The sequence below is a fragment of the Chiloscyllium plagiosum genome, unplaced genomic scaffold, assembly GCF_037043375.1.
Source record: "Chiloscyllium plagiosum isolate Xiang-an unplaced genomic scaffold, Cpla_swu_hap1 HiC_scaffold_13, whole genome shotgun sequence".
Lineage (NCBI taxonomy): Eukaryota > Metazoa > Chordata > Chondrichthyes > Orectolobiformes > Hemiscylliidae > Chiloscyllium > Chiloscyllium plagiosum.
Window position 1 is genome coordinate 83,321,572 of NW_028270151.1, and position 27,567 is coordinate 83,349,138.

The 27,567-nt window shown below is 44.2% G+C and overlaps 2 protein-coding genes across 4 annotated transcripts in view; one reads left to right on the forward strand and one right to left on the reverse strand.

Moving 5' to 3' along the window:
- Positions 1 to 27,567, reverse strand: part of dzip1l (DAZ interacting zinc finger protein 1-like) — a 208,655-nt gene that overhangs the window by 40,943 nt on the left and 140,145 nt on the right. The gene's annotated exons all lie outside the window — the stretch shown is intronic.
- On the forward strand, positions 487 to 27,283 carry LOC122555729 (claudin-18-like). The gene is made up of 5 exons (XM_043701786.2): positions 487 to 756; positions 18,337 to 18,501; positions 19,796 to 19,901; positions 21,280 to 21,390; positions 22,961 to 27,283. The coding sequence occupies exons 1-5, from the start codon at positions 537 to 539 to the stop codon at positions 23,157 to 23,159; spliced, it is 801 nt and encodes a 266-aa protein (XP_043557721.1). The 5' UTR covers positions 487 to 536; the 3' UTR covers positions 23,160 to 27,283.

A 27,567-nucleotide genomic window follows, 5' to 3' on the forward strand; every position in this document is an offset into this window, starting at 1 on the left:
ATCATTGGTTGGAAATAAATGTTAGTGCCATTAACAGAACAACAGATAACACAGTCATCTGTCTGAGGGGTGAGAAGGGATTTTGGTTTAGGGTTTTATTCAAAAGTCAGCTCCTTTAACAGGGTAGCACTCCCTTCCTATTGCTTTGGAACCTAGATTTTTGACTAGGACAGACTTGAAGCACAGACATCTTACTCAGATACCAGGGTCAGTCAAAACCGACGCACAATCTTTCAATAATCTATCACAGTTCCATCTGTCAGAGGCAAAACAAATCGGGTGAGTAAGAGAGGAAAGTTGCTGAATTTTCCCAGTAACAAAAGAAATGTTTCAAGGATCTGAAGATTTGGTCCAAGTTTCACCCTCTATCTAATGAAAACAATTTAAGCAAACAGGTGACTCACTGATTCGACACTGACAGGTTTCACACTTTACGTCTATAGGTAACGTAGGGAACCAGGTCATTCGGTTGACAGTGGACCCACTGTTCAGACGTGTAGCGCTTGCTTGCTGCTGAGAAACTCCCTGTACACATCATGGCTACCACAATGTGCCAGTGTCTGGGCTTTGGCATCTCGGCCCTAGGTTTCGCCGGGACCATCGTTGCCACTGCGTTGAACATGTGGAGCACACAGGACTTGGGCCAGGATCTGGTGACCTCGATTTACAAATACATGGGTCTGTGGAAAACGTGCATGCAGCAGACATCCGGCTACACGGAATGTCGCCCCTTCTACACTGTCCTGGGGCTTCCAGGTAGGCTCAGAGGGTCCAATGCAGTTGGGAGTAGGCGGGCGGTATCAAAAAATAGCGCCTATCCAGGAGACAGATCACATTGCTAAAGCCGACAACACTGCACTAAAAGTTGTGTATCTGCACGCTTTATTATTACTGCTCAAATATTGTTTTTAACTTCTATACAACCTCCCTTGTGATAAAGTGGCAGTGATCGTTCAAGTGTTTCTTGCTAAAATCATTTCATGATAAATGTTTTCCATTATCAACCAGGTCAAGCATTAAAGGTGGAATGATTTGGATAATTTAAGAGAAATTCTATGATGGGAGAATTACGTGCTAGACTTCAATGGACAAACCAATATATTTGCAAGAGTTGAGCTTCAATGGTAATATTACTTTCTTAAAAAGGTAGACTTCCAGGAGAGATTTTGAGGACATTTGATCAGCCACTTTTGGAATACTGGGTCCAATTCTGGTCTCCCTGCTATAGGAAAGATGTTGTTAAACTTGAAAGGTTTCAGAAAAGATTTACAAGGACGTTGCTAGGGTTGGAGGCTTTAAGCAAAAGGGAGAGGCTGAACAGGCTGCAGCTGATTTCCCTGGAGTTTCGATGGCTGAGGAGTGACCTTACAGATGTTTATAAAATCATGAGGGGCACGGATTGAATGAACAGTCAAGACCTTTTCCCCAGAATGGGGGAGTCCAAAACTAGATGGCATAGGTTTACTGTGAGAGGGGAAAGATTAAAAAGGGCCAATTTTTTCATGCAGAGGATGTTGCGTGTATGGAATGAACTGCCAGAGGAAGTTGTGGAGGCCGGTACAAATACAACATTTAAAAGGCATCTGGATTGGTATGTGAATAGGAAGGGTTTAGAGACATATGGGCCAAGTGCTGGCAAATGGGACTGGATTAGGTTGGGGTATCTGGTTAGCATGGGTGAGTTGGACCAAAGGGTCTATTTCCATGCTGTACATCTCTATGACTCTATGAATTGGTTTCAATGGAGATATTATACTCAGGAACTGGGTTTCGATGGAGGGATAATTAGACTGGCGAACTGGGTTTCGAGGAAAGGAATATTATACTAGTGTATTGGGTATCGACAGAGTGATGATTATACAAGTGGACTGGGTTTTGACAGAGGTATTACCAAACTGGTGTTCAGGGTTCCAAAGGAGGACTTTTTTTTTTTAAAGTGGACTGGGTTTCGATCGATGTTGTGGGTTTCGATCATGCTTCAGGGATGGGCTTCCACCAGTGTGTACATTTACTCAAAGGGTGGGTTGGTGAACACGAGAGCAGGGATTGATGGCAGTTTCACAAACCAACAGATGGGACTTGATGAGTGAAATGAATTTTCGGAACCCAGACATTTAGCAACTGTTGATGGCTTTTCTGTCACTGAGAATCAGTTAGGATTCAGCAAAGTGCTAAAGGAGCAAGTCTGTCTTTCAAACGAGCTATTAAACTGGATTTCAGTCCATTCCCTTAGGGAGTTCTCTCTGCTTCTGAGCCTACAATTCATCCCTCAGGCAACACTGCTAAAATAAACAGTTTATACGGTTAGTTAACTCAATATTTCTTGTTGGGATCTTGCTGGGCACACATTAGCTGTCAGGTTTCTTTCCATTACAATAGCCTCATATGGAAAGCCTTTCACTGGAAGAAAAAAGGTTTGAAAATCTTGATCACACAAAAGCCATGGGCGGCACAGTGGTTCAGTGGTTAGCACTGCTGCCTCACGGCGCCAGGGACCCAGGTCCAGTTCCAGCCTCGGGCGACTGTCTGTGTGGAGTTTGCATATTCTCCCCATGTCTGCAATGGGTTTCCTCTGGGTGCTCCGGTTTCCTCCCACAGTCCAAAGGTGTGCAGGTTAGGTGAATTGGCCATGCTAAATTGCCCATAGTGTCAGATGCATTAGTCAGGGGTAAATATAGGGTAGGGGAATGGGTCTGAGTGGCTTACCCTTCGGAGGGTTGGTGTGGACCTTTTGGGCCGAAGGGCCTGTTTCTATTCTGTCGGGATTCTAATCACTAAACATATGTTCTTTCTTGATCCGGTTGCTTACAGATGGGAGTTTTTGTTTACAAATTGTTAACAGAACAAGACATGGAGAACTTAGGAACTTGAGTAGGCCATTCAGCCCCTCAAGTCTGCTGTACAATTCAATTCGCTCATGCCTAGTCTGTATCTTAACCCATCTACTCACTGCCTCGGTTCCAAGATCTCCTTGCCCAACAAAAATCTATCAATCTCAGATTTTCGATTCATTCTCAATAGCTTTGAGGGGGATGAGAATTGTAGATTTCCACTGACCTTTGTGTGATGTGAAACCTATGGAAGCACTGAAGATTTTAAACTAATGATGTACAAAGATTTGAGAGGGTGGGATATAAAACAGACAAATGACAAAAGAAACAAAAATGTCTCAGATTCCAACAAATCATTACTTTGGCAGGTTGGATGAAATAGCATCTCATAGAAGATATTTCAAATGTTCATCTCAGCCATTTTCTTATCCAAACTGTGACATTTGTGAGAAAATGTACAATGAAACTGTATTCTACAGAGGCAAGACACCCCAATATAATGCACATACTAACCTGCCTAGCCAATACTGCAATGAAATCCAATTACAAACTTCAACTCTTGGCAAACGCTGATATCATGATAAATCCACCACGTCTGTGATATGCCCTGAAAATGAGAAATTCACTGACATGTTGCCTCGAACACTGAGGCACGTCTTGACACAATGTAGTGACAAACCCAACTAATGAGGTAAGGGCAACACACTCCACTCATATTGCGGCACGTCCTGCAATACATGGAAAGGTTTCAATTGAGGAGCAAAAGTACAAGATTAGAGAAGTTGTAGAACAGCGGGCAGGAGACATTGCTTCTCAGGATGTGGGAAATGGTGGAAAGACTGAGGTTATTGTCCATTCAGTTGCACTGAAGGATGTAAGAGTCAACTGCACACCTCAACTAGACCTTTGGTAAGGGTGGCAATTGTCCTTTTATGTATCTGTTGGGTTTTCAATAACAATCCCACAGCTTTTATGCTCAATTCATTTGGTGCCAGCCGAGAAGATTATCAAATTTGTTGATTTCAGTTTTGCAATTTGTCACAGGGCATGAGTTGCTGATCTAATCGATAACCACTACGTACACAGCAAGTTAAGAGTTAGGAGCAGGGAGAGATAGGCAAGTCCACCCTTCAAGCCTGCTCCACCTTTCAATAGATCATACTATATCTAAATGTGGTCTCAACTCATTCTCCTGCTTAGCCTCCACACCCTTTAACTCCTCTGGCATAAAAATATCCAATGGCCCAGCCTCCACTGTTCTCTGGGGAAGAAAGTTCCAAAGACTTGTGAATCGCTTTACTCGGTTCAATGGCAACCACTGCTGCCTCACAACACCAGGGATCCACTCTCCGGTCACTGTCTGTGCGGAGGTTGCACATTTTCCCCATATCTGCGTGGGTTTCCTCCAGGTGCTCCGGTTTCCTCCCAAAGATGTGCAGGTTAGGTGAACTGGCGTGCTAAATTGCCCATAGTGTTGAGGGATATGTAAGCTATGTGCATTAATCTGGGGAAATATAGAGTAATAGGGTAGGGGAATGGGCCTGGGTAGGATACTCTTCAGAGGGCTAGTGTGGACTTGTTGGGCCGAAAGGCCTGTTTGCCACACTGTTGGGATTCTATGAAAGTTCCAAAGACTCATGAATCTCTCAGAAAACAAAAACCTTACTCCTCAGCTCCAGCTTAATGGATTGAGCTTAATTTTTAACATGCATCTCCCGGTTTGGATCTCTCCCACACGGGGCGATATCCTCGCTTTCAAGACCTCTCAAAGCTTGGTAAGTTTTGAAAAGATCACTCTGATCCCTGTCAGCTCTAAAGTATACAGGACCAACCTGTCTAATCAATCATCACAAGACAGAGCCCTCATCCAGGAAATCAATCAAATGAACCTTTTATTTAAATGTACTTATGTACTTTCTTAAATATGGAGACCAAAACTGTACACAGCAGTCCAGGTGAAGTCTCAACAATGCAATGTCTAACGCTTGGCAAAAGACCCCTGTATTATTTAGCCACCATGGCTAAGTAGTTTCATAAAGAGTTGTGAGGGTGTGGAAGTCTCTCCCAGGGTCAGTGGCTGAGATCTAAATATGTTCAAGATTAAAAGGGATAGGTGCATGAAGGAGAAGTGATTGAATGAATCCAGAAATAGAATGGCCAAATGTGATTAGAATTGATTGTATGTGTGAAGGGTTAGCACAGACAAGCTGACGGACAGCAAAACTTCAACTTCAACTTCCCTCCAATCCTGCAGTAATCCACACCGGTCCTGGGACTCATTCTGCAAACACCACACAAAACCCACCAATACTGTGATTCTCATTGTCAAGCCTAAAGTATACTGCACCAATCTTCAGGCATCTGATGCATCACAGCAAACCAAACTATACTGGAGCACATTCCTTGACTAAAATGGAAGCAATTTTAAGTTTTAGTAACCCAAGTGTTTATCCAAATATGGAAGAGAATGATGGTTTCCTATCACCAACATTAGCTCAAGTTCTTGAGAGTACATTATACTGCAGGTGACCTTGCCCATTCCATGCAAACTAGACAAAAGAATGTATATTGACACAGCCCTGCGCGCACTTGCCAAAATATTTGCCAAGTTGGAGAGAGGGCAGGGTGGAGACCGGAAGCAAGGGAGAAATGCGCTGAGTTGTCTGGGAACACAAACAAAGAAGTAAATGTCGACGAGGCTGTCCGAGGTGGAGTCAGGAGTGGGGAAGCCAAAAGGAATTGTGGCTAAAGAGGAGACTTCTTGAGGTCGGTGTGGGGAAACAGATAAGGGTTCTTGTACTATTTATGAGACAGAGTAGGGGATGGGGAGGGAAGGGGTTTCCCGGCAGAATATGATTGGAAGATTGAAAGGTGTGAACTGTGTGGGATGGTTGGAGGAAATTACAGAAGTTGAAAGCAGCAAGGCCATTGTGAGATGCGAGTGAAGATCATGGAGATGAAAAACTGTAGGAGAGTTGAGGGATAAGGCTGACAGCCTCCAACATAAAAAAGCAACCAATGGCCCTATGTACTGGAACTTCATTCATTCCTTTGCCATTTTCCTGTGTACCTCAGTTTAGTCAACATGATCAAGCAAACATATGGAGCCCACTGCAAGAATCAGCCTCATCCACTCAAAAAATACTCACTGTGATTCACTGCTGTTAGTGCTTTGCTCTCTATTTTCAAGATCTGGTTGGAGATATTTGTCAGGAACACCCAGGTTCAATATGTCATGTTACAATTCTTGGGAAGCCATTATGTCATGATAGAAACCTTTCAATGTGGAAACAAGCCATTCTGGTCCACAGTAACCCTCCAGGAGCATCCTACCTAAACCCACTCCCCACCCTATCCCTGTAACCCCTGCGTTTCCCATGGCCAACCCACCTAACCTGCATGTCTTTGGACTTTGGGAGGAAACCCATGCAGACACGGGAGAACGTGCAAACTCCACACAGACCCTGAGGTTGGAATCAAACCCAGGTCCCTGGCGCCACCGTGCCATCCTGATCTGTTCGGTTGGAAATATTGGAATTGAGGAATCCACTGACAACCACAAAACCATTGTCGATTGTTGGAAAATAAATTCATCTGACTCACTAATATCCTTTAGGGAAGGAAATCTGCCAGCCTCACCTGGTTGTGACTCCAAACTCACAACAATGTACTGACTCTGAACTGCTCTTTGAAATGGCCACAGCAAGCCATTCAGTTGTATTAATTGCTACCAAATCTCAACAAAAAGATGAAACCAGACAGACCACCTGGCACCGGAAATGAAAAGGTGTAAAAATAAAATCAGCATTAAAATAGAGAGGTCATCTGATTGCTTTAAGTGTTATAAACCTGATAAATAAAAAAAAGCTAGGACCCATGGTTCCATAGGGTATACTTTAATGGGGCCAGGATTCAATAGCAACTTGCTTAGCACCTTTAATCCAATAATACATCCCAGGAAATTTTATTCTATAGGATCTTCTATGACTTTTCGTCAGTATTCAATCAGGAACAGACATTGTTGTCAATGTGAATACTGAGTCACAATTAAGTAGAATGGATGGCTTTGAGGTATGTAGAGGTGTTGGAAATTCTGGAAAGGGTGAAAATAGATACGTCCCCTGGGCCTGATGGCATTTATCCTAGGATTCTCTGGGAAGCAAGAGAGGAGATTGCAGAGCCATTGGTCTTGATTTTTATGTCCTCATTGTCTACAGGAGTAGTACCAGAAGATTGGAGGATAGCAAATGTGGTTCCCTTGTTCAAGAAGGGGAATAGGGATAACCCTAGTAACTATAGGCCGGTGAGTCTCACTTCTGTTGTGGGCAAAGTCTTAGAGAGAATTGTAAGGGATAGGATTTATGAACATCTGGATAGGAATAATGTGATCAAGGATAGTCAGCATGGTTTTGTGAAGGGCAGGTCGTGCCTCACAAACCTTATTGAATTCTTTGAGAAGGTGACTAAGGAGGTGGACGAGGGGAAAGCGGTAGATGTGATGTATATGGATTTTAGTAAGGCGTTTGATAAGATTCCCCATGGTAGACTACTGCAAGAAATACGGAGGTATGGCATTGAGGGTGAGTTGGAGGTTTGGATTAGGAGTTGGCTGGCTGGAAGAAGACAGAGGGTAGTAGTTGATGGCAAAGGTTCATCTTGTAGTGCCGTAACTAGCGGTGTTCCGCAAGGATCTGTTTTGGGACCATTGCTGTTTGTCATTTTTATAAATGACCTGGAGGAGGGGTTAGAAGGTTGGGTGAGCAAGTTTGCGGATGATACGAAAGTCGGAGGAGTTGTAGACAGTGAGGAAGGATGTGGCAGGTTGCAGCGGGATATAGATAAGCTGCAGAACTGGGCAGAAAGGTGGCAAATGGAGTTCAAAGTAGCTAAGTGTGAGGTGATTCACTTTGGTAAGAGTAACAAAAAGATGGGGTACTGGGCTAATGGTCGGATACTTGGTAGTGTGGATGAGCAGAGGGATCTTGGTGTCCATGTACACAGATCTCTGAAAGTTGCCACCCAGGTAAATAGTGCGGTGAAGGAGGCATATGGCGTACTGGCTTTTATTGGTAGAGGAATTGAGTTCCGGAGTCCTGAGGTCATGTTGCAGTTGTATAAGACTCTGGTGCGGCCGCATCTGGAGTATTGTGTGCAGTTTTGGTCGCCATACTATAGGAAGGATGTGGAGGCACTGGAACGGGTGCAGAGGAGGTTTACCAGGATGTTGCCTGGTATGGTAGGAAGATCGTATGAGGAAAGGCTGAGGCACTTGGGGTTGTTTTCATTGGAGAAAAGAAGGTTTAGGGGTGACTTGATAGAGGTGTACAAGATGATTAGGGGTTTAGATAGGGTCGACAGTGAGACTCTTTTTCCACGTATGGAGTCAGCTATTACAAGGGGGCATAGCTTTAAATTAAGGGGGGGTAGGTATAGGACAGATGTTAGGGGTAGGTTCTTTGCTCAGCGAGTCGTGAGTTCATGGAATGCCCTGCCAGTAGCAGTGGTGGACTCTCCCTCATTATGGGCATTTAAGCGGGCATTGGATAGGCATATGGAGGATAGTGGGCTAGTGTAGGTTAGGTGGGCTTGGATCGGCGCAACATCGAGGGCCGAAGGGCCTGTACTGCGCTGTATTCTTCTATGTTCTATGAGAAGAATTTTTTTTAATGAGGCTAAATTTGTTAGGAAGGTCATTCAGTTCATTATGTTGGTTTCATCATTTTGTGCCAATCTGCTGCCCTTTCCCATGTTCCTGCACACCATTACTGTCCAAATCACCATCCAATGCTCTCTCTGAACACCTCCATTGAAACTGCCTCTACCACACTGCCTTCCATAACTCACCATCGTTCTGTGGCGTAGGAATAATCAGCCACAACTTTCATCCACCCCATTCTGTTACCCCGCCCCACAACGCCCCCACTCACTCCCCCACCAACTACCCCCACCGCTCTTCCCCACCCACTTCACCCCCACTCCCTCCATCCACTTTACCCCAACATCCCCCAATTCCCCCATCCACTTAAACTCCACTCCCTCACACTCACAACCCCCACTCCCCCCACATTCCCCTCCCACTAATCTCCACTCACCCCACACCCCCACTCCACCACGCACTCCCCCATCCACTACCCCCCAACTCCACCCCACTCTTCCTCACCCACATCACCCCCCACTCCCCCATCCACTTAAACCCCACTTCCTCCCATCCACAACCCCCACTCCCTCAACCATTCCCCTCCCACTAACCCCCACTCACCCCCCAAACCCCCACTCCACCCACTCCCCAACCACCTAATCCCTACTCCACCAGCCACTAACCCCTCACTCCACCCAACTCTACCCCACCCACTTCATCCCCACTCCCTCCATCCACTTCACCCTAACACCACCCACTCCCCCATCTACCTAAATCCACTCCACCCCACCCAAAAACCCCACTCCCCAACCATTCCCCTCCCACTAACACCCCACTCATCCCCACTCCACCACCCACTCCCCATTCACTTAACCCCCATTCCATCTCTCACTCCCCCCAGTCTCCTCCAACCACATTGCCTTCATTCCCCTCTCACCCACTAGCCCCCCACTGCTATCCGCTGCTGAAATTATTTTTTGCAATCTTATATCCTCCAGACCCTAGTCTTTCCGACGCCATTTTCTGCATCATAATGACCTTCAGCTCATCCAAAACTCGGTTGCATATTTCCTAACACACATCAAATCCTTGTTCTTGTGGACCTACCTTAGTCCCAAAACATCAATGCCCTTACTGTAGGGATGCAATGATGTTATAATTTTGATACATAACCCAGAAAATGAGGAATGTCAGAACTTACTTATGTCACACACATACAAAGGTGACTGTGCTATAATTGATGATGGATGGGACTGCGGAGAAAGACAGAGACAGCCAGAAAAAAAATCTGGACCTAATTCTTGTCTGCAATGAAGGACAAAGTTTGATTTCCTGAACAGGTTCTGCAGGGAGTTTCATTTGCCAGCTGCACGTATACCCACTTGGAAAATTAGTTTAAGCTGTAAATAGCCAATGTTCACTTGAGGGAGTGAGGGCTGTAGATGCTGGAGATCAGAGTCGAAACGTGTGGAAAAGCACAGAGGTCAGGCAGCATCCCATGGGCAGGAGGATCTACATTTCAGGCACAATGATGCTGGGCTTATGCCTGGAATGTCGATTTTCCTGCTCCTCGGATGCTGCCTGACCGACTGCGCTTTTCCAGTGCCACACTTTTCGACAATGTGCACTTGAGCCTGATTTTGGCCCTCTTTCATTTGCAACGAAAATGTTCCCACTGACACAACGTCATACGGCAACGTTAGGTGTCAAAACCAATTCTCACTCTCAAAACCTGGACCAGCAGAAAATTATATGGAGTTATACTTGGGGACCGCAATAGTGCAGTGGTTAGCACTGATGCCTCATAGCACCAGGACCCAGGTTCAATTCGACCCTCAGGCAGCTCTCTGTGCAGAGCTTACACATTTTCCCTGTGTCTGCATGTTCCTCTGGGTGCTCTGATTTCCACCCACAGTCCAAAGGTGTGCAGGATAGGTCGAATAACCATGGGAAATGCAGGGTTAATAGGATAGGGGGGGTGCTGTCCTTCAGAGCGTCAGTGTGGATTTGATAGGCCAAATGGTCTGCTTACACACTATAGGGATTCTATGATTATACAATTCAATTGCCTTTCAATTCACTGAAACAAAATGCGGCACTTGGGGCTGGGTTGAACACTTAACCTCTCCCACTGTGATTAGAAAGAAAAGTCTCTGAAATTTGTCTCATTGCCTTCACTGTAAAGTTGAGTTCCCTCCCAATGTGGTAGTCATATACCCAATTCAATATATCATGGTTCCAAAAGCACCAGAAGTTAAACTGTTCTTGCATATGATATCTTTCGCTATTCCCAGTTTTATAGGGAGAACTATTATGACTGATGTAGCATTCTGGAGCAACGAAGAAGAAAGGGAAGAGATTAACCTAAACCCTCCAGTTGAAAGGCATTGATTTATGGGATGTGAGCATCACAGCATTTCTTGCCCATTCTTAATTGCGCCGGAGAAGGTGATGGGGGAGCTCCCTTTCAGAACCACTGCAGTTCATAGGTGGAAAAGCAAGTTGCGAGAGAGATACAAACAGTTCACTGAAAGATATTGGTAGGTTAAGTAAGTGTGCAGAAAGTTGGGAAGTGGAATCTATGTAACCCAATCAAACATCAGGGCAGATGTCTAAATTAATTGATCCTGAACATTTCTTGAGGGACTCCTGGATACGTTAAGCATTTTAAAAGAAACCTAATTTAAATCTTGTGAGTTCTTACGCTTTGTGTAACTGTGCAGATTGTCTGGTGAAATGTCACTCCAACATTGCTAGAGAATGAAGAAGTGGGGGAAGGAATCACAAAATAGCAACAGGGTGTATTTCTTGATATCATGTTCAAATACTTTTCTACTTTCCTTTATTCCATCACACCCCTCTTCCAGAAGTGACATAGTCGACAGTGCTGGATGGTCAGCCACGCATGCTCAAGCCTCCAGTATCAATGGGTATCATGCATAATGACCCTAAACAATGAGCCGAGCTAACAAAATGGTAGCTTGTACCAATTGGTAGCACATTGGCCTGAGAGTCAGAACAGACTGAGGACTTGAGCACTGAATCACAGCCTTAATAACAAGAAGGGTATTTTAAAAACTTTTTATCAAAAATATCATATCTACTGTGTGGAGAGGCAGCACGGTGGCTCAGTGGTTAGCACTGCTGCCTCACAGTGCCAGGGACCCAGGATCGATTCCAGTCTCGGGCGATTGTCTGTGTGGGGTTTGCACTTTCTCCCCGTGTCTGTGTGGGTTTCCTCTGGGGTGTTCTGGTTTCCTCCCACAGTCCAAAGATGTGCAGGTCAGGTGAATTGGCCATGCTAAATTGCCCGTAGTGTTCAGGGATGTATAGATTAGATGCATTAGTCAGGGGAAATGTAGAGTAATAGGGTAGGGGAATGGGTCTGGGTGGGATACTCTTTGGAGAGTCACTGTGGCCTTGTTGGGCTGAATGTCCTGTTGCCACACTGTAGGGATTCTATGGAATCAGCTCCCCACTTTTCAATCCCTCTCGGTCAATCTCAATAAATAATTTTATTTGCTTTTCTACATGCAGCTATCCCTCTTCAATTAACATATAGCTTGCTGGGAAATAGAGGAACCAATTACCAAAGTTACCTTGAGTGAAAGAAAGAGGAACTTTATTATCTACTTTATTATTTTCTCGTGTGTATCATGTTAATAAAGGTTTAAACAAGCCATTGGATTGGTTTGATTGATCAAGTCAGGGAGCCACACACGTCCTAAATGAGCCCCATTTAATTCCACGGCTTTTCATTGACAATGCGGTGCAGCCCTAGGAAAATATAATAAAACCCACAGCAACAATCGCACAAACACGGTAATAAGTTTGAAAGGGAGTGTGTCTGGTACAGAGTAAATAACGGTTTCACTGTTTGAAAGTCCTTGGAAAACTTTGTGTTATTAAGTTGAGGTCCCAGTTGTTTAGTAATTGACTTGCATACACAACAGGAGGAGATTCTGTAGATTTCAGTTCTAAGTGGAAGGTTGTCTTCCCAGCTTAGTTTTTGATTGAGTGCTGTTTTCCAAGATGACAAGGAGGAGGAGAGAGGAAGAGAGTTCCAGTTCTTATTGTCACAAATACATCTTTCCTTCTCTCTGCTCTGATGTTTCAAAGCAACTGTTGTCAGATCATTCAGTATGTATTTGGAATCTTTGTTTTTCCAAGCTGGCTAATAGATAGGCAAGCCTTTCATTTCTTGGTATGAAACTATCACACACAGTTGATTTAACTTCCACAGGAAAGATGTTGTGGAACTTGAAAGATTCAGAAAAGATTGACAAGGATGTTGCTGGAGTTGGAGGGTTTGAGCTACAGAGAAAGGCTGAATAGGCTGGGGCTATTTTCCCTGGAACATCAGAGGCTGGGGGGTGACATTGTAGAGGTTTATAAAATCACGAGGAGCATAGATACGGTGAATAGACAATGTCCTTTTTTTCTTGGGTAGGAGACTAGGGGGCATAGGTTTAGAGTGAGAGGGGAAAGATTTAAGAAGGATCCGAGGGGTAACCTTTTCAAACAGAGGGTGGTATGTTTTTGGAATGGGCTGCCAGAGGAAATGGTGGAGGCCAGTACAATTACAACATTTAAAAGGTATCTGAATGGGTATATAAATAGGAAGGGTTTAGAGGGATATGGGCCAAATGCTAGCAAATGGGACTAGGTCAGATTGGGATGTCTGGTTGGCTTGGATGAGTTGGACCGAGGGTCTGTTGCCGTGCTGTATGACTCTGTAGCAGAAAATGCAAATTACCTGATGCTGACTCAGTTGTGCCTGACATCGGTGTCTTCAGATAAAAGTGGTAATCTCAATGTAGATGGTTTTGAATTTTCCACATGGGTCTCACAACACTTACCTCAATTTGTGTGACCACTGCAGCCATTTTAGGACCATGTTATTGCCTTTTAATTAAGCTATTTTATCCCACAAAGGTCTCAGGTGTGGTGAAGAAGTGACAGAAGTTAAAATTTGATAGCCCATGTTTACCACTAGCATAACATTTCAAGTCCACAATACAGGTCTCAAATGTCAGGAATAATGAGAAGCTAGACACCAATCTCAACAACATTTTAAAGGTTTTGTTTTACAAAGGAATTATTAATTCAGTGATATTTTCTCATGTGTATCATGTTAATAAAAGTTTAAACATTAAAACAAGCCATTGGATTGGTTTGATTTCTAGTCAGGGAGCCACACACGTCCTAAATGAGCCCCATTTAACTCCACGGCTTTTCATTGACAATGCGGTGCAGCCTTGAGACAGGGCTGTATTAGCCAAGATACTACAAAATCTTACACCAGTTCTGCTGATTTTGGTGGTACTCAAGGATCGTCTGACTCAGAATCACGCTGCTTTTCCCAAGGATCCATGACTGGCTTGCAGGGTGAATTTCAAAACAGCCTTGTGCTCCCTCTGCCTATGCTGTTAATTCTGGCCCCAATCAAGAGTAAATAAAGCACTTCCAGAAATAATGACAATGCTGGTCGCTCTGGTTATGCTCGTAGTGTATAAAGACAGTCTTTTTTACTCATTTCTCATTCACATACATCAGTTGGAGAAGCTGCTAACCCAGGTCAATTTGGGTTGGAGCTCCAGCTCCTTTTACTTAGATCCACTTTATCATGAGTTTGAGCAAAGGAAATAACGTCAGTTTCCATATATCCTAAATCATAGGATCATAGAAACCCTACAGTGTGAAAGCAGGCCATTCTGCCCATCGAGTCCACACCGCATCCCACCCAGACCGCTCCCCCGCCACCTCAACCCCACATTCCCTCATTTCCCATGGCCAATCACCTAACCTGCACATCTTTGGATTGTGAGAAAAACCAGGGCGCTCAGAGGAAACCCATGCAGACACGGGGAGTATGTGCAAACTCTACACAGACAGTTGTCCGAGGCTGGAATCGAACCCAGGTCCCTGGCGCTGTGAGGCAGCAGTGCTAACTGCTGAGCCACCGAGCTAGCCCAGGGTAAATTTTTATCATATTGAGCCATGCCAGATTTCAACAAGGAACACTTATTACCTAATAATTTAGCGACTCCTGCCTGTTGATACGGTGGCAGTGCCACAATAAAAATGGTTCTTATAAAAACAGATAAACTTTTGAGACAGGCACCCATATAAAAGACACAAAGGACCTCCAAACCTTCGATACAGACTTCTGAAGTTAAAGTAAAAGCTGATTTGGTACCTCAGCAATACCAAACTGACTACATTCACAATGTTTGACCTGCTTTTGTTCCTGAGTCATAGCCATTTGGCCTGTTGTGTCTGTACTGATCATCAAACATTCATTTACTCTAATCCCACTGCTTGCGATGGTGTTTGAAGTGTTCAAAAATATCTTGGAGATTCCCACCCTAGCATCCTTTCAGATACAGTGATGCCCTTTCAGACAACCATTTAAACCTCCTGCTTCTTACCTTAAAACTATCCCCAGTTACCGAACCCTCTACTGAGGGAAAATTCTGTCCCAGCCTTCCCGCAGTATGGCAACCAGAACTGCACACAGTAGTCCATATGTGGCCGAACTAACATTAGCCATTCTAACAGTTTGCCAGATGAACTGCCTAGATTCTCATTGAAAACAGCTGCACAAACTGAGCACTAAATGCAGCATAAATTACGTTTGCAGCCACCCTACAGAAGGTAATACCATCAGACCATAAAATGTATAAATAGTCTACACAACTCAATGAGTCTGCTCCACCATTCAATTAGATCCTGGCTGATCTGTTAATCCTCGACTCCACTTCCCTGACATTGCCCTATGACTGTCAATTCCCTTACTGATTAAAATTCTGTCTTGCAAATACTGAATGACCAGCCTTAATGTCTGCAGTAAATATTTTCAGATTGATTACCCTTCAAGAGAAGAGATTTGCCCTCATCTCTGTCCTTACGGGGACTCTGTGCTCTGAAATTATGCTGTCTGATTGTAGACTCTCCCACCAGGGGAAACAATGTCTCCGTATCTCGCCTGTCAAGTCCCTGAGAATCTTCTGTGTTTCAATAAGGTCTCCTCTCATTCTTCTAAACTCCAATGAGTACAGGCCCAACCTAGGTCAATCTCTAGTCTTAAGGCAGTCCCTCTATATCCAGTACTGCTGACATGGAGCAAAATCACCTCTGGGGGTATGGTCTGAAGACACCTTGCTTAATATTTCAGCTGGGCAACAGCCTCATTGACAGCATGGTGCTCTTTCAATACCCCATTGGCATGCCATAGAGTCATAGAGTTGTGAAGCATGGAAACAGACTCTTTGGTCCAACTCTTCCATTCCAACTAGATATCCGACATTAATTTAGTCCAATTTGCCAGCATTTGACCCATATCCCTTCCTATTCATGTACCCATCCAGATGCCTTTTAAATGTTGTAATTGCACCAGCCGCCACCACTTCCTCTGGCAGCTCATTCCATACACACACCACCCTCTGTGTGAAAACATTGCCCCTTAGGTCCCTTTAAAGTGTGATCTGCTCCACTAACGGGAGCCATGCTTCATGGCCTTGAACAGTAAATTATCTCACACAGTTGTCTCTCCTAGTGGAACTCTCACCTATCAGTCTGAAGATTGAGTCAAAAATTCCATTCCTCACCTCAAACACAGAATGAAGCTGACACTTCAGTGAGGGACCGATGTACTGTCCAACGTGGCATCTTTCGGTTAGGCTGTTTTACTGAGGGCTTTTGTGCCTATTCTGGTAATGGTGTGAATCAAGTGAGAGAACAGAATCCCTCAACACACATCACTAAGAATAAGTTTGCTGCCAATCTGTCTCAATTGCCATAGGTCTGTGCTCTGTGCAAATTGGCTACCGCCCATTTAACAATGATACTAGCACTTCACAAATAAACCAGTGGCCATTAAATTTTATTGACATTGTGAGGGTGCACTTATGTGTCACACAAATACTAGTCTAGTATTAGTCAAGTACAAGTTTCAGTGTGATTTGGATATATTGACTGAGTGGGCAAGTACAGGGCAAATGCAGGTTATCCCGGTAGGAAAATGAGGGAGGCGGTTATTATCTGAATGGCTATTAAACTGAGAAAGTAGACTTGGGTGTCCTTGTATACCAGTCACTGGAAGCAAGCATGTAGATGGAATAGGTGGCAAACAGGGCAAATTGTACATTGGCCTTCATAATGACAGGTTGGAGTACAGCACCGGGGATGTCTTGCTACAATTAGACAGGGCCTTGGTGAGATCCTATCTGGAACACTGTGCGGTCTCCTTATCTGAGGAAGGATGTTCTTGCTATAATGGAAGTTGAAATGGAATTCTTGTGCTATCATTGACTGAGGAGGAGGAACATGTACAGGCTGGAGTTGCAGGACAATAGGATGTGGGAAAGATAGACAGAAATTGTAAGTATTATAATGGGCAGTGATTGTGGAGGTATTTGAATATATGAATGAGGAATTCTAGTATATATTCCAAACCCCAGGCAAAACAGCAGTGTATTCTTTTACTCTCTCCTCTCTACTATCCTGCTTGGGTCCCACCCTCTAGATAAAATTTGCGTTAGTTACTTCAAATTTGCAAGACCATAGTTAGCACAGAACCTGGCCTGATGTACTGTCAATAAGTGGCAGCTTTCTGGTCAGTCGTTATACCGAGACTTTATGCACTTTGCTGCTTCTTTTAGTTCTTTCGTGAAATGTAGGTTATCATTGACAATGTCAACATTTCCTGCCCAACTCAACCTGTCCCTTGAACTGAGAAAGGAGAAAGTGAGCACTGCAGATGCTGGAGAGTCAGTGTCAGTGTCAAAAAGTGTGGCACTGGAAAAGCACAACAGGTCAGGCAGCATCCAAGGAGCAGGACAGTCAACATTTCGGGCATAAGCCCTCCATCAGGAATGACCATTGAACTGAAAAGCGGGCAGTTAAAATTAAAGTCTGGAGTCACATGCAGGCCAGACCAGGTGAAGACAGGAGATTTCTCTCCCTAAAGCATGAGATTTTATAACATCAACCATAGCCTCATGTTCCCCATTACTGAGATTAGTTTTTAATTCCAGATTTTACTCAATGAATTTAAATTCTATCAACTGCTGTGATAGGATTTGAGTCAACATCCCCAAAGCATCAGCCTTTAGATTGTCAGTCTTGTGACATCACCAGTACACCATCAGCTAACCAATACACTCTGAAAGAGAATAATGTCATTCAAGAGTGAAAAATGTACCATGGAGCCTTTTTCATTCTTGGGATGTGGGCATTGCTGGCACAGCATTATTTATTGATCATCCATAATTGCCTAAGAAAGGTGATAATGGGTCTTCCTTTTATCTACTGTCATCTTTGTGCTAATGGTACCTCTCACAAGGAGGGGAATTCCAACACCATGACCCAGCAACAGCAAGAAAGGGCTCACTTGGGCCCAGCAGGTTAATATGTGTGATTTTAAAGAGACTATTGAGGTAATGATGCTCCCACAACATCTCTGGCTCTGTTCTGGGAATAATGAGCATCCTTTTTAGCCTCCCATCTAAGACCAGTTAATTCACTTAATTAATGTATTTGAGTGCTCTTCCTGGTCTGAGCAAGTCATCCCCATTGCAGGGCTGTTTGCTCACCCACTCAGTCCATCCAGAGGGTGCAGGTGTGTAAAACGTACAGGATCGCATCAGCTCTCTGTGTATACTCAGCCCCTGGTCAGTGTCCCTGATGTTCACACTTGTGAGAATGCACACAGAAATTGTGATTTCCCTCCCACGATGCCTTTTGCCGAACCACACTTGTCTCGCTGCACTCTCACCTCCACCAGGTAAGCCTTCTCGTGACGCAGTGACAGGTTGACAGGCGATTACTGGTAGGCATGCTAACACTTGTACCTCATGCCCACAGCCACGTTCCAGGCCGTCCGTGCACTTATGATCGTCGCCATTGTGCTCGCTTTAATCGGTTCCGGTGTCTCCATCATATCCCTCAAGTGCATTCGACTGGGAAGCATGGACGATGCTTCAAAGGCCAACCTAACGCTCACGTCCGGGATCCTGTTTATCGTTGCAGGTACAGCTCACCCTCCAAAACATGCACAGTTTGCCAAGCTAGCCATCTTCATGCTTTGACAAAGGGTCAGTTAGACTCGAAACATCAGCTCTTTTCTCTCCTTACAGATGCTGCCAGACCTGGGTTCACCATCTTCATGTGTTGGCCAATAGCGCCAAATCTCATCCTCCGTAACCCACGGGTCTTGGGCAATGAGTATATCAACCTTATCAGGTTTAACCCCTCACTCTCTTTCGATCAGTTCTAAGAACTGTGAGTTTCAATCTCCCTGGGAATCAGTTACACAGGGTTCAACAGCGCTGCATCTTAACAGCCAACATTGAGCAGTGATGAGGCACTCAATTATGCAACACTTCATAGATGTACCCAACCCAAGCCACACAACCTTACTTTCCAGCAATGGAGACAGCAGTGACCAGTGATCGAAAATGGGACTCCTTGCTGATTTCATTCGCTCCCGCTCCATCTCAGTGAGCCATGGGCAGGATTCCTCGCCCCAGGTTGTAGCCCTGCCTGGCTACATTAGGTTAGGTGAGAATGAATCTGTGGCACAAGTGACCATCCTGATGGTTAACCGCTTTCACCACACAGGCAGCCCCCTATGCAATATCTGGATTATACAGTTGTCCGGGTTTTGGACAGGACCTGAGTTGTCCAGATTGTAGCCAGTGCATTCCAGATTCTCAATCCAATAACATTGAGAAATTTAATAACCAAAAAATCTTCAACACCCAGCAAAAAGTTATGGAAATTAAACCATAACCCCATTGCTCTTCTTGTGCCCACTGTCCTGCACTGGAGTCATATGAAAGCAAATCAAAATGAATAATTGCAATAATGCTTCAAAAATATTAAATACTTTAGGGACATGGGGTGCTGGAATAGGTTTGTTAATGAGATGCTGGGAGGGTGTAGAGGGAGCTGACTGCATTGCGTTTGAACAGATCCTATGTAATGCTCACATCAGCTGACTAACATAGCTAAAGGTCTCATTTCTCAGGGCCAACATCACTCACTGCAGGAAACACAAAGAATCCATTCCAGCTAATAAATAAATCTTATTTGGAGCAGGCTTGAATTCAACACCTCTATTAAGTTTCCCCTTAACCCTCTCTATTGTAAGGAGATCAATGCCGTTTTTTCTCTGATCTCTGACATTTCATTGATACATCTCCTCCGCACCCTCTCAGAAGCCCTGGCAGCCTTCCTGAAGAGTTGTGCCCAGCATGGGTCGATTAAGAATGGATTTCTTCTCCTACCCTTCAACTCATACTTCTTGTTTGTGCCCGGACAGGAGTTTGTTGTATAGCTGGTGTATCGATCTACGGCAACATGTTGGTGACAAACTTCTGGGAGGCAAACATGTCAATGCTTGGGAATCAAGGGTCAGTTCAGCAAAGGTAAGAGTCAGTGCAGGAACTGCAAACTGCAATACTAGTTTTCATTCATTTCTTTTCCCTATATTCGAGATGGGAACGAGTTCCACATTTATCTTTATTCTTTCATGGGACGTGGGGGTACCATTTGTTACGTATCCTCAATTGCCCTTCCACTGGGTAGATGCAAGTCTATTTCAGAAGACACTTATCAGTCAGCCATATAGCTGTAGCACTCCAGCCACATGTAAGCATGTGACTCATGGTAAGGATTTCCATCCTTAAAGGATATCAGTGAATCTAGATGGGTTTTCAGAACAATCGAGGGCAGTTTCATTATTAAGACTAGATTTCAATTCTAGATTAATTAAATTTAAATTCTACCAATTGCCATTCCACCTGTCAACTCCCCTAAAACAGCCATCAAACCCAAAACAGCATCTCCGCCAAAACAGACATCTCCCCCAAAGTGCCATCAACCCCAAAACTGCCATCGCCCCCAAACCAGCCATCACCCCCAAAATTGCCATCTCCCACAAACCAGACATCAACCCCAAAACTGGCATCTCCCCCAAAACAGCTATTGCCCCCAAAACAGCCATCTCTCCCAAACAGACATCATCACCCACAAAACAGACATCACCCCCAAAACAGCCATTTCCCCCAAACCAGCCATCTCTCCCAAACAGACATCATCACCCACAAAACAGACATCACCCACAAAACAGACATTTTCCCTGAAAAAAAAATGACACCCCCAAAAATGCCATCTTCCCCAAAACAGACATTACACCAAAAATAGACATTGTTCCCATGAGACCTTTGAAGTCCTCAGAAAGTCTCAATTTTCTTCACAGCCGGTGACCCTGGTTATTGTTATTAGCAACCTTCACAGAAGGGTTCTCAAACGGTGACAAGATTATGGATTTTCTTTTTCTGACAAATGTCAGTGATTAGATAGTTGCCCATTAGGCCAGCTTTTAATTCCAGGGTTTTCTTGAATTGGAATGTCACCATCTGTTATGGTGGGATTCTGGAACGTTAGCCTGGGCCTTCGATTACTCATTCAGTCACATTACCACTGTGCCTTGATTCCCCCGATTTAAGGGGAAAAGCAAAGATTAGATCAACATCTTTTCCTCTAGTGAATGGTTGGAATCTGGAGTGTACTGCCTGAGAAAGTGTTGGAGGCCCATTCAACAGCTGCCTTCAAAAGATAATTGAAGAATTATCTGAAGAGAAACAGTCAGCAGTATGGCAGGAAAGGAGGTGAGGCAGTGGAACAAGCTGAGTCACTCTTGCAAAATGCTGGCCGGGACATGATGGGCTAAAAATGGCCTCCCTCTGTGCTGTAACTATTCTATGATAGTTTTCAGACTGATAAGGTTGTTGTTCTGCACAGGTACACATTCGGTTCGGCCTTGTTTATAGGCTGGGTTTCTGGAGGCCTGCTTGTTATCGGTGGAATAGTGATGTGTATCGCCTGTCGAGGTCTGGTCCCTGAGGAAGCTCGGTGAGTTACTGCGCACACTATAACGGGGACAGCAACATCAGTGGCCATTAATGTCATCCATCACTTGAATCTCCAATGCAATATAATCTCCACTCAAGGCTTATGTGACTTTCAGTACAAAGACAGATGGAAAATAAAAGGAAGCGTTTGTGTTCCGCGCTCTCCTTTCCATTGTTTGCAGTTCCTTTTCTCACTTTGTTTTGCTGAGGGCAGGGAATATTGAGCTATTTTCAAAGGATTTTCAAAATGCACACCAACATTGATAGTGATCCTCAATTGTTCCAGCTGAGTTACTCTGGGCACTATGTTAAAATAAGACGCAACAGCATCTTGCTCAATTGGCACTTCATCCACCACCGATGCTCAGTAGCAGCAGTGTGTACTATCTGTAAGAGGCGCTGCAGAAATTCACAAAGGCTCCTTAGGTAACACTTTCCAAACCAGCAACTATTATTTTTACATTACTTTACAATGTGGAAACAGGCCCGTCGGCCCAACAAGTCCACGCCGACCCGCCGAAGCGCAACCCACCCATACCCCTACATTTACCCCTTACCTAACACTACGGGCAATTTAGCATGGCCAATTCACCTGACCTGCACATCTTTGGACTGTAGGAGGAAACCGGAGCACCCGGAGGAAACCCACGCAGACACGGGGAGAACATGCAAACTCCACACAGTCAGTCGCCTGAGGTGGGAACTATCACGCAAGAGTCACAGAGCTGTGCAGCACAGAAACAGACCCTTCATCTCTGCAGACCAGATATTCCAAATTAATCTTGTCCCATTTGCCAGCATTTGGCCCAGTTGCCTCTAAACCCTTCCTCTGCATATAGTCATCCAGATGCCTTTTAAATGTTGCTATTACACTTACCTTCACCACTTCCTCGACACCATACATGCACTACCCTCTGTGTAAAAAATCTGCCTGTTAGGTCTCTTTTAAATCTTACCCCTCACCTTAAACCTATGCCCTCTAGTTTTGGATTCCCCCATCCTGGAGAAAAACATGTCTATTTACGCTATCCATGCCCCTCATGATTTTATAAACCTCTATAGGGTTGCCCCTCAGCCTCCAACACGGCAAGGGAAAAATACCCCTGGGTATTCAACATCTCCCTAAAGTTCAAACCCTCCGACCCTAGCAACATCTTTGTAAATCTTTTCTGAACGTTTTCAAGTTTCACAATATCATTCCTACAGCAGGGAGACCAGAATTGCACACAGTATTCCAAAAGTGGCCGAACTAACTCCCTGTACAGCCACAAATCAGGCAAATCCGTCAGGTTGTGTGCGCTGCTGGAGGGTGCACAGACACAGGCACCCATCTGGAGACAGGGCTGAGCTCAACCCAGGAAGGAACAAAGAGGTGGGGTGAGGGGGGGGTAACTGCTTGGTTGAGGTGCTAGTAGTTGGAATGGCTGCCAGTCAGCTGGAAGGAATGAAAGACAATTTATAGAATTGAGAACTTCAGGCAGTCACGTTGTGGGTTTAACAACACTTACAGCTTCGAGAGAAGCAAAGGTCAGAGGGAACATCACGGTAAAACTGGTCATTATTTTGTGCAGGTACAATTCGACCATCTACAAACTCCCGAGCGGTGGGGGTCCCTACAAGACAGGCTACAAAGCCAGCACACACCACGACATGGAAATGACCCACATTAGGAAGAGCTACCCCGATGATATTGAGTCAAAGAAATCCGGATATAACCGCAACACCGAGGACTCCAGACGTGCCGCATCCGGGAAATACGACTATGTGTAAACTAGCTGGTGACCGCAGGGTGAGATTCTGAAACATGGCCAGGGTTTGATTTGTTTAACATTCTTCTGAGATACTTCTGCTGAGCTCACCTTCCTGACCAGTCACTCGCCGGTGTGGTTCCAATGTAGATAGGGATGACCAGCGCAATCAATTGGGTAGGGGCCAGTCCAGTTTCTACACAGACCATGCAATTCAAGCTCAGCGTGGAGCTCAAAGTGGACAATGGGGACTCTGCCACTAACACAAATGAAAAATTAGGTAGAGAATATAGCACCCATTTTGTACCCCCACTGAAGTTGAATGTTACCCCATTGGACAACCCACACTGAGCTTTCATTATTGTGCCCATTCATATCACCCATGCAAGGGAATACAAATATCCATGAGCCATTCTAATACTCCCACAGCCCCCCTAATCTTGAAGCTAGAAATTAAATAAAACTTATCAGGCCTGAAGAAAATGGAATGTGGACTCAGTGACCAGTGCAGCCTCTCAAATGGGTTCAGGAAGCAACCAAATGAGTTTCCTAGAAGACAATGGGTGAGGAATACAATGCTGGACGGGTTACAATGTTCTATCCCAAAGGGCTGGTATTATTGGACCAAACGCTCCCAATTCTCAATCTGGATTGTGGCAGCAGGCTGAGCTGGAGGGAGGTGGGAACTCTGAAAGGTTTCATTAGCAGATAATCTTTCCAAGCTGGCACGCTCACTTAGCAATCATGGAGGACAACAGAGAACATGAAGGTCCTCCTCTACTTTTTTCTTCAGTGTTTCCCATACACGAGGTACAAGGACAGAGGAGCTGTGAAGTCTTAATGTCAACTCCAGACTCAGTCACATTCCTAACATAGCATTTGCCTCAAGTTGATGCAAAGGATTTTTTTTTTTGCATCCCTCTCCACGTTTCCAAGATCTTCCTGTCTTACCATCTCCCAGACTCCCCCTTTCCTTTCGGCCATTTGAACATCCCAAATCCACTTCACTTCTAGCTCGAACTCCTCCCCCTTCCCTACATTCATCTGATGTTGGCTTCAGTTACACCTCCCGCTCACCTCCTGTTGTACTGAAGCAAGGTGTCAAGGCCGGACTGGCATGGTTGGTGCCAATGAAGGTGGGTAACAGTGGAGATCGGGAGAAGGAGCAAGAATATTACTGTGAATGGCAGTCGAGGGAACAAGTGGAGAAGATCACTTTGCATCATAATACAAGCAGAGGACATCATTCCTGGGAGTGACTGCAGTAGTCTCGGTGCCTTTTTAAATCAAAACACCAACTTTAAGAGGGTGCCACCAACATGGTTTAATTGCACAGCTTATCAATCAGCTCTCCCTTCATTCCCCTTCACCTGGTTAGCACAAGGATTGATAGATTATTTCATTATTGTTTACTTTTTAATTTCTCTGCAACAAAGTCATGCACCAGGAACGTTTCACAATCTCACTCTTGCGGTTCAGTAGAATGTTTGCGCCTTGTGGGTTTTTTTTTTAAGTAACTGTTGTGAACGTGTTTTTTTTATTCTTATGTATAAATGTCAAGGCAAAAGTTTCATATTATCACATGAAACAGCCACAATGAGCCAGATTCTTTTGGAGTCGGGAAAGCCCTGCAGACCTTTAAAGATGCCAAAATCCCAATCCCACTTCCACCAGAACTGATTTTTTTTTTTCGTTGTTAAGGAGCTGAGAATAATGTACAATGCGGGGGAATCTCAAACTCTGCAGGGACAACTGAACTCTGTTCTGAGTTATAATGTGGCTGCTCCAAGCTCTCCACTTTAACCCACAGTTGTGGGAGTTATGAGTTCAACAAGGGGACATGGACACTCTTGAAGGGCAGATAAAGTCTGTTTAAGCATCATAATTTGAAGTTTTACTTTCAAATCTCCTATTCTTGAAATTTGAAATAAAAGCAGGCTTAAGCTTTCATTGAGAATCAAAAATAACACAATTTAACAAAGTACTTTTGTTTAACAAGACGTAGGTTGGGGGGGACTACTATCTGCCCATGCAGTTTCAACAGAATTCCTCATGCCGACATTTCATAAGAGCTATTATGACATCATTATGAATGCTTGTTGAGGCTTCAAAAGGTAGAATTATCTCAGCAGGAGATTTCTAAGTTCGCAATTTTATTGGCCACTTAAATGATTAACTGGCTTTGCGGCTTTTGAGAAGAAGCTTGTTTCTTTTTTTTGTTTAGCCTTTTGTTTCTAATCAAACGGGTTCAGAGATGTTATTACACACCTCTGGAGCTGATGGGACTTGAACCAGGCTCTCTCAGTCCACGGGTAGGGTCACAACCACTGCAACACAGCAGAAAGTCCTCAGCATTTTTTATATGAGATTGGACATTTAAGGAGATTTAAAAGCTTCAAATGGGTTTCATGAATGGATTTTTTTTCTACTATCAAGTGTGCATTAGAGACAATTGTATTAGAGTGCTCGAAGTTTTAATTCTTTCATTTCCACATGGTTTCTGAGTTCTGTATGTGATGTATACTTGGTGATGAGCTATGAAGGTGGCATGAATTGGCACGGGGGTAAGTGTACGGAAAATGAGGTGATATAGACAGGCCGTATGGGGGTGTATAAGAGCCACAATTTGGTCAGGGGGTAGAGTAAAGAGGAGTGAAGGATAGACAGCCTAGCAGCTTTTAAAACAACCTAGACTGAGACTCTGAGTACGAGAAGGTGGGCTTTCTAACCAGCCACTTTTCCACTCCCCCATCCCAGTCTCCACTCACAACCTCCCTCTAAGATCAGTGGAGACTGGAATCCTGTAGTTAAAAACTGAGTCTGACAGACCCCTTTAAACGGAGGCAAATCTACCCAGTCCAGAGCTATTCCAACTTGAGCTACCGTCCTCAAGGGAAAAGATCCAGCTCAATGTTTTAGAAGGTGACATAAAATACATGATATTTTTACATCTCATGTTACACACCTCACTCACTGGTTTTATTTTCTCATGGAATCTGTGTCTCTGACCTGGTGGAATTGAAAATGGTGCAATTACCAAATAAGTTCATATTCTTATTATTTTCTTTGATTAAATATAACTCCAACCAAACAAAAGTACCTCACTTTATTTTTCACAAGAGAACACCCTGACTTGGAACTACAACACCATTCCTTCACTATCTCCCTAACAGCATTGTGGCTGTCCATTCATCACATGGACTGCAGTGGCTCAACAGAGCATCACCTTCTCAAGGGTACTCAGAGGTAGGCTGTGAACACTGGCTTAACCACACATCTTGTATCAGATTTTTAAACATTGACTAAATACAGCTGTGAACTCACATCCAGTGGGCACTGGAGTAACAAGGTCCGATTCCTTCCATGTTGGGTTTTTATAATGAGAAAGCAACGAAGAATTTTTGTCACATCAATGAATCCAGTTGCTTCGATCTAAACCATGGCATCACCCAGCTCTCCGTAGCTTACTCTTTTGAACACAGGACTCTCATTTACAAAACCAAGTCAAGGCATCATGTTAGGTAGCCATGCAGAATGAATGGCAGAGCAGGACAGTGGTTACGCACTACTAAATGAAGCATGGCGTATAGTTTGAGTTTCACTTTAATTCCTAATCAGTGAATAATAGGGCTCCTATTTATAGACTGTAACAGCTGTGGGGCTCGAAGATAAACCTGTTTACTCAGCAAACCCTCACAGTGTAGACAATTTGTGATGTGCTACAGATGTGCGTAAGACTGGCCAAGTTGCATTCATTGTTTGTCCATTATTTTCTTTGAAAGGATTAAGACTTGAACTGAAATGTAATTACATGGGTGGAAATATAGTCAAGAGAGAGGGCGGGTCGGATAGATTTGCTCCCCTGAAGAACTCTGGGGAAACTGCTGGGGTTCTGACAATAATTGGCAGATTTCCAGCTGCCGATCCATGACTTACCCAGCTTGGTTTGTATTTCTGTTTCATAATGGGACTGAACCTCTCGGTTACCATAACCACATGAGCTGATGGCACTCATTACCCCTGTCAATTTGTCTGAATCTGTGCTGTGTTTGGTCCTTTGACTTTGTATTCAGAAACACTTAGAGGTTTTCTTTCTTAAAATAAAAATAAAAGTGTCGCATTTAATGGAGGTGACTGAAAAATAAAGCCGAAGTGTTTTTGAGTGTCATTAGAACAGAAAATACTGGAAATGCTCAGCGCATCTGACAGCATTTGTAGTCCATGTCATTTGACAAAACAAGACAATGTGACAGATTTTAACCAGGCTTGGAAAGAGCGAAAAGGAAGGTCTGTGATAAGGTTGTGAGATGGATAAGGTTTAATGACAAATTTTGTGTTTGATTAGGTTTATAAAATGCCCTTCTTCAGATTCCTGAAGAAGGGCTCATGCCCGAAACGTCGATTCTCCTGCTCCTTGGATGCTGCCTGAC